Below are 12,868 nucleotides of genomic sequence, written 5' to 3'. Positions count from 1 at the left end.
AGCATCATCGCAGTGTGTTCGAAGCTCCCGATCATGAAGAATTTGAAGAGGGAGCAAAAGGGCGAGCAGTATAGATAAAGGTAGGTTAAAGGCCAAGCCCCGAACCACCATCTTCGAAAATAACTAGCAGGGCCACTCCATTGTGACTGGTGGGACATTTTACTCACGAATGTGATCAGTTGTGAATTATAACTAACAGCGAAAAATATTTTTTAAGATAGAACGTGATAACTAATGTGGAAAATTGCTTTCACAAAAATACCAAACGATTTCTTAGTTTTTTGTAACAATCATTTGAATGAATGTGAGCGGTGGGACTCTGAAAAGGGCTCTATATTACCCTTGTGCACTCAAAGATGATTTTTGCCAAAGCACTTAGTCTTCATGAACAATGTTTTTGTGTTGTAAAATATGAATTATTCGCTTTCTTTTTCAATAAAAATTAGGTTTATATAATCTTCATAGAAATAAAAAAATATATATTTAAAGTTGTGACTGGTGTTACATCCCTTGTGATTGGTGTAAAGTAATTATGCATGAAATAAAAGTTTCCATAGACGAAAAAAATTACAACTTCTTTTTATTTTTTTTTTATTTTCCAAAAGTCATTAAAGAAGAGGACCCAGCTAAAAATTTGTTGCATATTTCAAGGTGACCTATTTGTTTTTCTTTATTTTCTGTGGAATTTTATGTTCCTTGTATAGAAATTTATTCTGAGAATATTCCTTGCGAAATTTTCCGGCAAGTAATTTTCTAGAATATTTTAACCCTCTAGGGACCTCCCAAATTCCTTTTTTTCAGACTTACTAAAAAGGGTTCAAAATAACCATTGCCAGAGAAAGATAAAAGGTTAAAATGTTCTACAGAATTATTCATCGTAAAATTGTGCTATACGTACCCAATCTACATATTTCTCTCAGCTATGAATTTAAAACCTATGTTCGGGAAAAAATTGCAAACCTAGCTTAACCACAAAAAAATTTTGACCTGAGAATGCAAAAATATTGGGACGCTTTCTTGACCTAATCGCCAGATTCATCAATCAATTTTAAAATTTATCACACTGTTAAAACTTAAAAGGGCAATTTTTGCAAACAAAATTCAATTAACTTGGAATCATTCCGCCCCCATAATAAACTCGAAATTATGCATATATAATGTAAGTATTAAATTTGGATCGAAACCAAAAAAAAATTATTGTACTTTTTTATTTTTAAGCCTTAAATTCACAACTGCAAATCGATATAAAAAGGAAATGGGGAACAACTTTTACAAATGCTTTGGTATTTATTCATATTTTGACCTCTTTCAATGAATGCAATTGGTCTCATTCCCATCACTTTTTGAGTGTTGCACTGTGTAATCGGTAAATTTTAATCAAATGATTAATCGCGCCATCGCTACCCGGGACACGAGTATCTAAATTTGGTTTAGGTAAGGTAATACCACCAGATTCATCACAGTTGGGAAGGTACGCTCCGAGTTGTTTGATGCTGTTATACCTGAGATCATTTACTTGAATAACTACTGTAATTCCTCAACCTATCGCTCTCTCTCTCTCTCTCTTGTAGCATATCCTAATTTGCTTAATGTGTTTAATAAATTTAATATACATATGCAAAGCCTGCGAAGTATGCAATGTGATGAATAGTGGAAGCGGACCAGTAGTTAGTTTAAACTTCTTAAATAATAACATGATCGCCAATGCTCCAATAACCGCCCGATGGGACCCAGGTTCGATTCCTGGTCCGACCAACATTCAAAAACTTAAGTCTCTGAACGGAATTTGTTTGTATTTTACAAACATATCTAAATTAATATACATACGTGGATACACTTACCTTTGGATGCGCTCTGCGGGGAAATGCTACCTTTGGGTCGATCTGTAAATATAGAGAAAAATAGCATGCAACAATTAAGAAAGCACGTTATGCGAAAATAATTTTAATCAATTTTCGTACAAAACTTCTAGCATGTAGTATACATATAGGCAGGGCCGTAGCCAGGATTTTTTTCAGGGGGGGGTTCTGGCAAAATATTTTTTTATTTTCACTTTTAATTCAACATATTTTGATTCAAAGAAAAATACTGATAAAAATAAAATATTTCACACAAACAACAAAAAATATAATCGATAATCGCATGAGGCTATTGTCTGAAAATTTTATCACTTAGTGGCATTGTGCTACTATGATAGCACGGCCCAGTAATCATAGTCAACTTATGTCCAGTAGACTGCATCACTCCCCATCCAAAAAAAAAAAATTGGTACTCTTTTCCACTGGAATTATAAAATCTATTACATTTTATGACTTCCACCAAAATACCTCGCAAAAATATTAAGATTTACGTGAGCTGAACCGATTTGAAAATACCTCCAAAAATTGAGTTTTTTATTAATAAAAAGTTTTTTTAGATATTTTTTTTTTAATATACCTCAGATTACTAAACAGTTTAAGCTTAAAAAGTTTGCATAAAAAAATGTAGAAATATTTTTCTACGGAATCAGAATAATGAGATTTTTGATGCTATTTTTGACCTTTTTTCAAAGACTGGTTTAAGAAAAACTTGAATAACTCAGCCAAAACCTTACCAATTTAGACTTATGAGGTATCGTTGGTAAGGTATTTTCTCTCTCTTTGTAGGTGTTCTGGACCCTTAATACGGCCTTGCATATAGGTATGTATATTCATATATGTGCAGTACAAATATGATAAAAATACTAGAACAGCTGAATCAAATGGGGAAGTCTATGACTAAACATAAAATGTAAATACCTGCCTACGTGTGTACTATTCAAACGCAGATATGTTTATGGAATTGTGCTTCTATATTTAGGCAGTCGCAAAAAAGTTGGGGTTACAAGAAAGTTCTGAACAGAGCGGTGGTACAAAAAAAAAACTGCTTTCGAAGCAACATTTTAAATGGCAATACTTAAGCCGCATTAAACGCGAGAATGGCAACAAAGAGCACCACAAATGGCGGTGGCTGCAATTCCATTTTTTAGCGGTATTGCAGTAAGCTATGTATCTAAACGCAAACATGTTCTGTATAAAAGTTTTATTAAAAAAATGCCAAAAAGAGAATAAAAAAATTATAAAATAAATCTGGTGAGAGGAGAAGTCATAAGATAGGGTCAGATGATACCAACAATTCTTTTGGCTTTTTCTTTTAAGTATTATTTATTCTATATCACGCGTAGCTCTGTGTTCAAGGTAGTAATGCATTGGCAACATTTTAAAACACATTTTTCCTAGCAATCCACCCCAATCAGTGGCGGATTTACCGTAAAGGCAACATAGGCAAGCGCCTAGGGCGGCAAAATTTAGGGGCGGCAAATGTTTAGTTGAAATAAAAAAAATTTTCTTTGCGAGTTAGCTGCACTGAAAGTAGAATTCGTGTTTGTACATTTTAATACATAATTTTGAGATTCAATTATACAATCAGAAAATAGGACAACACTGTTAGGCATTTTTGATATTATTTAAATGATAATATTTAAAAATACTAATTTAGTATTTTTGAGGTTATAACTTATCTAGTGAAAAAACTTTGTTGCTGATGGCTTTCTTTAAAAGTTGAAAACCTCTACTCAAGGCAAATACCACTTTTTCATCTTGAACATTTTAATAAAAGTATAGTAAATAACGTAAATTTGAATATTACTGTTTATTACTAATCGTTCCGAAACTTGTACTTCTTAATCAATATATCAAGCATCTTTTCACACTCAACTACAGCCAGAAATAAAACGTGCTTTCAAATTTTGAATTTCCATCAACACCACAGCACGCGATTCGTACGGATAAATACCCTACAGTACTGCTGGAGTCAATCGCTACTTTTGAACCGCTACTGCACCGACTCCTAGGTAAGTAGCTACTCTATTAACACGTGGTAGTGCACATGGTAGTGCAGAGTCGAACCAATCGTAAGCAGGATAGCAAAAAATTAGGACAGAGGGCGCCCATAAATAACGCAAGTGACTACTATAGTAACTCCCGGTAGTGCAGAGAGAGCTGATGGTGACTACCGCCTAGGATATTGCCTTGTAAAAGTAATCGATTAAATACACTGCAAGTAGTCGGTCGGTAATTGACGGAGTTTATCACGTAGCTACCGATTCAGCAGTCCTGTAGTTGCTCCCCAAGCAAGATTTTTTTTTAGTTGGTACAACAAAAAATACGAAACACGATTTCTGTCAGATAGATAATATGGCGAAGAAGAAGAAGAAAGGAAACTATCTTCTAAAAATTATTGTATTATGCATGCAACGACAATCACATTAGCAACATTTTTCAAATATACAAGAATATCGGGCATAGTAGTCGCGACACTTATTTCTCTTCACTGGAGCTTCTGCTGCGGTGTCACCCAAAAACAAACGTGTATTCGCTCATACCTTGTCCGCCCTTTAATAGATCGATAAACTTCCACAATGACACATGTGCCCCATCAGCTTTAGTGTTAAAAGCACTATGCCCTCCAAAGCAATCGTGGTCCTAGCCAAGTTACTCACAACTGCGTCATATTGATTCCACAATTTAATTGGATACTCTGCATTCTTACACTGACTATTTCTCACCAACATTGCATTTTGAAAAGTGAGCTCATAATCGCAAACAATTCACGTATGTCGATTGGCGTTTGTCGGGCAACAAATCGTACACTAATGGAATATTTCTTCCACCAACATCGCCGTTTAATGTAAAATGCGCATAAATGCCTCACGGACTATTTTAGGTGCAGTAATTGTGACAATAGTCATATGATGAACTTTGTCAATGATGTGGGAATATTTAGGGTTGTAAGTCGGATGTCATACTTTTGATAAATAATTGAAAAGGTACATAAAGAAACAATTAATGCAGAAAAACAGGTTCTTATTCGAGAACTCTATAACTAAGAGCATTAACAAAATATTTTCGAATGCAGTTATTAAATAAAACAAGTGCCAAATAAAATAAGCTCTGTTTACTGAAGTTCCCAGTCATGGGACGCGCTCAAAGTACACTCGTGGCCACGCAAACCTTACCATCACTTTTTTTTTGTTCAGTTCAACCCGCACCAAAAACTAAATAAATAAAAGTTTCAAAGTTTGTCCAAATTTTACAAAAAATTGATCACTTTTATAAAAATTTCAATCTTTTTAATAAAAATTTTTAGGAAAATTTCGGGTATGCAGTTAAATAGCCCATTTAATTTCAGTATAATAATGTACAAATACGAAGTGGCTCAAAATTCTCGGTGATTTTTGAAAACTTTTTGGCCGACGCACAGTGGTCTGAAATTCAAATCTAGGTGGGCAAAACTATTGGCTCAAAGACGCTTTGACGCAATTTAACACGACTTTATTCCTATATGTTTTTGATGTCGCTAAGTACGAATCTGAAGTCAGATTTTAAAAATTTAAAATGGCGAACGCCAAAGTTAAAAAATCAGAAAACTTTATCAAAACAGGATATTTTCGGGTTCGATTCTAAATTTCGAATTTTGAAATGAAATTTGATTTGGACAGACTTAAAAGAAAGTGAGTTTAGAGATGGTAATATCAGATAATTAGTTTTATACAAGTAGTTAAAGTAGAAAACATGTTATTGTGGATTAAATTTTATTTTTATAATCTTTTACATACTAAAAAGCAGAAAACAAAACTTGGTTTGAATAGTCGAATTGTTAAGAAATTGTGTCAATAATTAAGATCGGGCAGAGAATTGAATGTGTTAGTAAAGTTCATCGTTATCTTCTGTGGAAGCTTCGAATATAAGTAAAGGTAGTACTTCTTTCAATAGTTATATATATATATATAATAATATAATAATATAACAATATCATATAATAAACCACTTATGGACTTAAATTTTACTATTTACTCATTACATTTGCTTACGAATAAACAATTTTAAACCTTACAACATTACATATATATCTAAATAATTTTCATATCTAAGATAAATAAGAATATTTTCAGGAATAATATTAAAAGCCTCAAAATGCGCTGTGATAAAACTCTTACATGGCCCGCTTTAAAAATGAATATATCGAAAAGTAGCAAGAAGCGCAAAAAAGTATTAATGGTTATGGAAAGCTTAAGTCGTATTAATAAATAATTTTTCAAACTAATTCGCACAATTCAACTTTAGCTATTTTGGATTTTGTATTATACATTGAAAATAGAATAAAATAGTATAGCATTGAAAATAGAATAAAATAGTTTACACTATCTTATAGTGTGAAAATCTAGTTACCAAGCTGATATAGGAATGGCCAAAATAGACTACTAGCTGAGTTTAAGTAAAGCTTTGATTTTCAGGGCAACATCAACTAGGTGTGAGCGTGTTTTTAGTGGTTAAAATTTATCTTAAAAGTTATCTGTCTTCGCACTTAAATTTAACGGTGTGTTTCTACGAACTTCATCGACAGAGGCCAACATGCAAAGCAACAACACAAACTCGGCTATTTATCCGAGTTCAGCCGGGTCGGTTAAAAATACGCGACCTTAAGAGCAGTGTTGTTAAGTGAAAAAACTGCTCTATTGTGAATTGTTAATAGGAAAGTGGAGAGGGAAATTTTTGTTTTCGTATATACATGATTTATATTTTAAATAAGTATATATGTATATTACGCAAATACCTCGCATAATTACTAATTTCTATTGTTTTTTGTGTCTAAATCCCGCTGAACTAATCACATGTTTCTTGCCAGCTACCAGCAGGGTTGCTTATGTAGCTAAAAGGAAATTTTGCGCGTTCTTTTGTCGCTCGCTTACAAAAAAATGCAGCTAACGAACTCGACCCATAGTCACTTTAAAATTTATAAGGTGTGAGTCTTCTAAAAATACGAATTAGCAAAAAATGAATCAAATCTACTTAGTGTAGTTCACAGTATTAGGGTCTGAGAAAAAGATATGCATTCGTCCTTCGGGCAGTTTTAACCAGTAACGTCATTAAAAATAATTAAAAATCATAAAATTTCAATTATTATTTTTTTCTTTTTTTTTGTTGTTACTTGTGCATACCAATTTCCATTCACTCTGACACGCTGCAAGCAACTACCCTGGTGCGGCATTGCGTGATGTTGCATAAATGATCGAGGTGCTGCTGCTGCCAATTGTCGACTTCAAGTTGGGATGTGATGATTGCGAGTAATAAAATCAATGCGGTGGCAATGCTAATCGGTGCTGAAAATCTTGTTCAACGGAAGAAGTTGAAAATGAAATGAAATTAAAGGAACCAATAGCAAATAAAATGGCCATACATACACTAAGGGAAGGGGGAGGATGAATGGATGCTTCGAAAAAATCTATTAAATTGCTGCAAAAATGTGCAAAATGAAAAATGTTGCGGGGAAAGTGAAATGATTTCACAGCAATGAAACGAACTCTGAATGGAAATATTGCACAACTGAAAAATCGGAGAGAATGAGCAGTTGTTGACGAATGGGACGTGAGCTGTGTGTTGTGCACGCGATACAGAGGCAATGGTGACTGTACAGAAGAACGCTGACAGGTAAAGCGCCGAAATTCAGCAGCAAGCTCGACGATTATTTCCTGTCGGATACGGGCGGTGGGGAAATCGATTTCGAGATTAAAGCTAAAACTAATCAGCGTTGAGTGGACGCAATACACACACTAACGAACGTGCAAGCACATACATAGATATATACGAGCATATGTATACACATGCATACGTACATATATACACATAAATATGTACTATATCTAGAATTAAGAATACAGGGGAACAGGCGTAAAGTAAGTGAGTTGGCAGAAATCTGTTAGCCTAGAGAGCAGCATTGCTCGGCTGGAAGTTCCGCGCGAAAATCAGCCGACCAGTGACATGGTCAGATGACCACAATGCAAAGCGAATGACCAAAAATTACACTGATAAAAAGTTATAGCACAATAATATTTCTTTCAAAATTTAAAAATTTCAAAAATTTTTATTTATGGGTGCTAATACATGCAGCGTAGAGATTATTATAAATGCTATTTTTTTTATATACTAATGGTTGGAAAAATGATGCAGGGTCTCGCTGCAGCAGCATTAGTGGTAAGTTTAATGCCATGTCGACAACTATACTCCACTAAAAGTAACACGATAGTTGTAAAATATGGGCGCTGGTCTCACATTCATACAAATGGGGGAATCATCATACAAAAAATCACTGCAAATTTACGTGAATGGGAACTGAGCTGAAACAGATTATGCCAAAATATACTCGTTGTCCGATTATGAGCCGTAGGACATCAGCAGACCATATGTTTGTACGAAAGCGAGGTTATCATTGTCAGATGGCCAGGAAACGAAGGTATGGTATCTTATTGGAAATAGTGAATAACGAGCAGGAGGTGGGGCTCCCGCTACCATTTTGGTGGAGCAGAGCTCAAATTATAAGCAGTGCAATGAGTGTGTCCTACGAAGAACCTGAACCACATATACTGCATACACAGACAATTTGCTGTATATATATGACTTCAGGAACAAGCCCTCCACTTCTATACTCAGGGTTGAGACTCATTTGATGGAGGAAACGCCTAATGGTCATATTCTCTTCTCTTTTTTCTGACTTAAAGCTCAGTTAAGCATTTGCACATACAAAAATAGGCGTTTGGAACATATTCGTATTTATACTTAACTCAACGCATAGATATCTTCCCATTAAAAATTACATATATTTTTCGGCTCTTATTTCTCCTTCCCTCGCTCTCACAACCAAGCCGTGTGTCACTTTTATCGAATTGGCCTAGTTAAAAGCACACACCACTTTTTTGTTGTGCCGGTGTTATGAATGGTATTTAACACAGATAATACATTGGAAAAGATGAGAGAGAATTAATCCCATTTGAGAAATAACTTATTTTCGTAATATAATTTTACCGAAAAACTCTTATTTTGTTGTTCTTTCCAAAAATAGAAGTTTTTCCATATGTGTGCCAGTCAACCGATTTCTTGGCTTGGTTATTGTGGCCCATGCTTTCGAAAACAATCGGCCGTTTGTTGTTATTTATACAGCTAGGAACGTTAAAAATACTTAAAAAAAAACTATTTAAATACAAAATACAAGTACATTACAAGTAAATTAAACAATTGTATTTGAAATACTTAACATCTCTGCCTACAACAAAGCTAATGCAGTTTTCAGCACCTTCCATACACTTCCTCCCCTTTCGTAGACCTTTTTCTTCTTTGACCGATGATAAAAAAATAAGAATCAAAGCAAAAAATCAAAGCAGAGTAAAATCAAAGAACTTCTAAGAGCGAAAAGAAGGCGGAGGCGGTCTTGGCGGCGACCTCAATGCGGATCAGTGAACTGCGGTCGCCGAGTGCAAGAAAAGAAATGTCAACTGGGTCTGTTTTTTTTATACGATTCTGATGCGGCAGGTTAATGGCATGCACATACGCACAAATGGCGGATACAAAATCGGATAATACATATGTATGTACATATATAGACAGCAAGAAGAAGAAGCTGCGTGTTCCCAGCAGTCGTAGCCATCTCCTTGGCTACTTCTGGAGTGGAGGTTTTTGAACCTTGGGCCTAAAATTGTACTGAAATCTGCATATGTTTTACATTCGATTTCCTAGTAGCTAGATGCCGTAAACTAGAATAATTTTATATTAGGCATTAACTTTTCTTCAGACAAGATGTGAAGATGGCGCTTAAATTTTCAATGCTGGGCTACGTTGAATATTTTATTTTATTTTTTTAAGAAATTTTTTTTTTGTTATCAACTCTTTGTACCCTATTCTGTTTCTTCTTTGTTAGTCTCCCCTACCTTCAGTCTTGCCTGCTAATGTTTTCAGGGCGAAGAATAATAGAGTTACCCTGTACGTCTGTACTAAACATTAGTTTTCTTTTCGAACAGTTGGGCCGTGTATACTTTGGATTATGTCGACTTTGGCACCGTCACGCGGTTTTCCTTGGCATTCAAGCAGCCATAAAGCACAGGAAAAAACTACGAAGAAAAATTTGCCTTAGCACCAGGTTTCGATGCGAGTATTTTTTCAATACATATTCATCACTTGGTTCGAATTTGTCGATACCAAAATTAATTGGTATCGCACGAAAAGTATCGAGTATATAATTGTATTTAATCGCTTCGTTTCATCAGTATGTATGACGTAGAGTAGATGAGGCATTGCGAACAAGAAATGTGGAATCAACGTTGTAGTTGAGTGTGAAATCAAAAAATAAAATGCCTCAATTTACGATTGAGTTTTTCTCGCGGTGCACCCCATTGCTATCTATTTGCCAACCCTGTTAAACGAACCGTAATGGAAAATGAATGAAAACTGTAAATAATTGGAAATGTTTTGCCAATGTTGATGCTGCTTTAGTATAGTAGATATTACTGATTACTGTACCATAGAGTATGTACATACATATATTCATACATATACTTATGTATAAGATCGATAGGCATACCTAGAAATAGTGAGAAAAATGTGCACTTTAAAGTGGAAATGGCATGAAATCTCACTGCCGCATCGCTATTTTCGCAGTAGCAGAAAGGCATTAAATAAAATAGCCAAGCGCAAAATTTCAAACAAACGGAAATTGAACATCAGAAGTCGGACTGGCTGGCATAGAATTGGGCCAGGTGGAGTGTGTCGCACTTGGTGATACCAGACCAGAGCGGCTGTTGCCACATATCACTGAATTTGTTCGCGACTGCGTCAGTTCTGTGTAATTAAGTTAATGCAACTGAATTTCGAATTTGTGACAAGCAAAAGGAGTACTGAAATACTTGTACATTTGAAACGAAGAGAAAGCAAAGGCAGGCAATAGCAACAGTGGGCTAGAGATTTCATAACACTGCACTCATATACACACACACATAATGCAGCGAGTTAACAATATGCCATGGATTCATAATAGGGGCACTTTTTTTCCGTTTTATTTTGGCTTTGCTAATCAAAATTATCGAATTCTCTAATAAAAACAACTGCTCAACAAAGCCTTTGATTTTTTGTAGCGCATGCCATAAACTTCATTATCAACTATCGTTTGTGCCCCAAACGGTAAAACGCTACAAAGCTTCGATATTGCACGTTTATTATCTGACAAAAAGGCAAGCACAGATTTCGATTTAAAAAAAAATGTGTTAAAACGTCCAACGTCAAAAACACAAACAATGAAGCAGCAACCTTCTTATGCACATACATATTTAGTTTCTAACGAACCCTTGTACAAACATATTTGCATACTACTAATTTTCGGATGCCAGAGTTGCCACCGGGAAGTATATTTCCGAACAAATTTTCAGTCTGTAGTAATTTTTAATCTTCATTCTTTTAACTTAGCTTGAAGCCATTAAAATAAATTTGTAATTAATCGGAATGTTAAATGTTCTTTATGCCAGGATTTTAATTCTAGATTCAGCATCTTTAATATGCCTAACTCTCTTCTCAATGTAAATAAATCTTTATTGTTCAAACCCACCCTGAAGGAAATTAAATTAGTTTGAAAGTAATTTATAAACCATCTACTTTATTTTCAGTAATAAATAATTGAAACTCTCACTTTTTCTCCTGCAACGAACTGATTTACTTAACGTGGCGATGTCCTAGAAAGCAGTCAATTATCCGTCTCTGCATTTGATTTCAATTACTTCATAATGCATTTGGCTTAAAGAACTTAAAAGTCAATATGTTTAATTTAAATACCCTTTCGTTCTGCACTTCACAGATCCTTTTTCATATTTCCAAGATACAAGGTGTTTCTTTGAGTAAAAATAGTATCAAATTTCAAAACATTTACTTACTGTAGTTGTTAACCGACTTCAAAAAAGAAGAAGGTCATTAATTTGTAGAATTTTTTTTTAGTATAATTATTTTAAGGAAAGATGGTACTTTATAGGTGTTTCGGTTTCGTTTTTTGCTTGAAAATTACTTGTTTCAAAGTAGTTTTCCAATTAGTTGATTAAAAAAAAAAAACACACTTTCTTCCGTCAGGACAATGAATGACTGAAGATAGTCATAGCACATAAAAATCAGCTAGTAAATTTTGTTCCATAGATAAATTCATTAGACCCTGAATTATCAAAACTTTTATGATTCGGCACAACGATAAAAAATTTTGACTTCCGTTTGTCAGGGTACAATTTTGATCAGTTGACCTGCTCCGATAATGCGGATCAACGTTGCCGTTTGTCTATGCTATAAGTTGCAGCTCTCACCCTGCCCATTTTCATTGACGACACTTAACGAATTTTAGAAATGGCGCTAAATCCAAATATTGAGCAAATTTTGGGACACCCTATAAATACTATCTATATGTAAGTACATGTGAAGGCATCACAGTCGCTTGCTCGTAGATATCGCTTTCATCTGTCCTAGTAGTCCTTGTAATTAAAATTGTTTGCAAACAATTTTGTAACACGGTAGCGTACATGCTTCTTGCCCCACGCCATTGACATTGCCTAAAACTATAGGCCTACTATTGCAACATTCGCTTACTCTTGCGATAGAATTTAATGTTGCTTTTCCCACCGGCTCTGTGTTGATCCATTTTCTACTTATATTTACTTTTTATCAGAGACCCGTGATCTCTTCTATGAAAATACAGTTATCAATTGCTACTTCAAATATGCACATGCAATTTTAGTGAATGCACAAATATATTATTTTGTTGTTATTCAGAAGGAAACTCATATTTGGAAAACTTTATTCCAATTTTAAAAGGTGTCGGTGTGCATTTGAAATTTTGCATACAAATACCATGTAAAAAAAAATCAGTTCTCTTTAAAAATGTTATAACCAGGACCGAAGAAAATAAGCAAGAAAAAATCAATTTTAAGCGCTTAGATAAGCACTAAAACATTAGGGGTATTCTCCAAATCTTGCAAAGCCATTGCACGTAGCAC

General features: G+C 34.5%; 1 protein-coding gene across 1 annotated transcript in view; it reads right to left on the bottom strand.

Annotated features, from left to right (window-relative positions):
• LOC118746578 (RNA-binding protein Musashi homolog Rbp6-like) overlaps positions 1-12,868 on the bottom strand; it is a 581,128-nt gene that overhangs the window by 155,568 nt on the left and 412,692 nt on the right. Inside the window, exon 4 of the mRNA XM_036480421.1 lies at positions 1,842-1,883. Within this exon, the coding sequence (XP_036336314.1) occupies positions 1,842-1,883 (42 nt within the window). The remainder of the gene's footprint in view (positions 1-1,841; positions 1,884-12,868) is intronic.

The sequence above is a fragment of the Rhagoletis pomonella genome, unplaced genomic scaffold (assembly GCF_013731165.1).
Source record: "Rhagoletis pomonella isolate Grant_MI unplaced genomic scaffold, Rhpom_1.0 Rhpom_scaffold_00010, whole genome shotgun sequence".
NCBI classification, from domain to species: Eukaryota; Metazoa; Arthropoda; class Insecta; order Diptera; family Tephritidae; genus Rhagoletis; species Rhagoletis pomonella.
The sequence above is the reverse complement of the archived record's forward strand: the minus strand, read 5'-3'. Positions and strand labels throughout refer to the sequence as shown.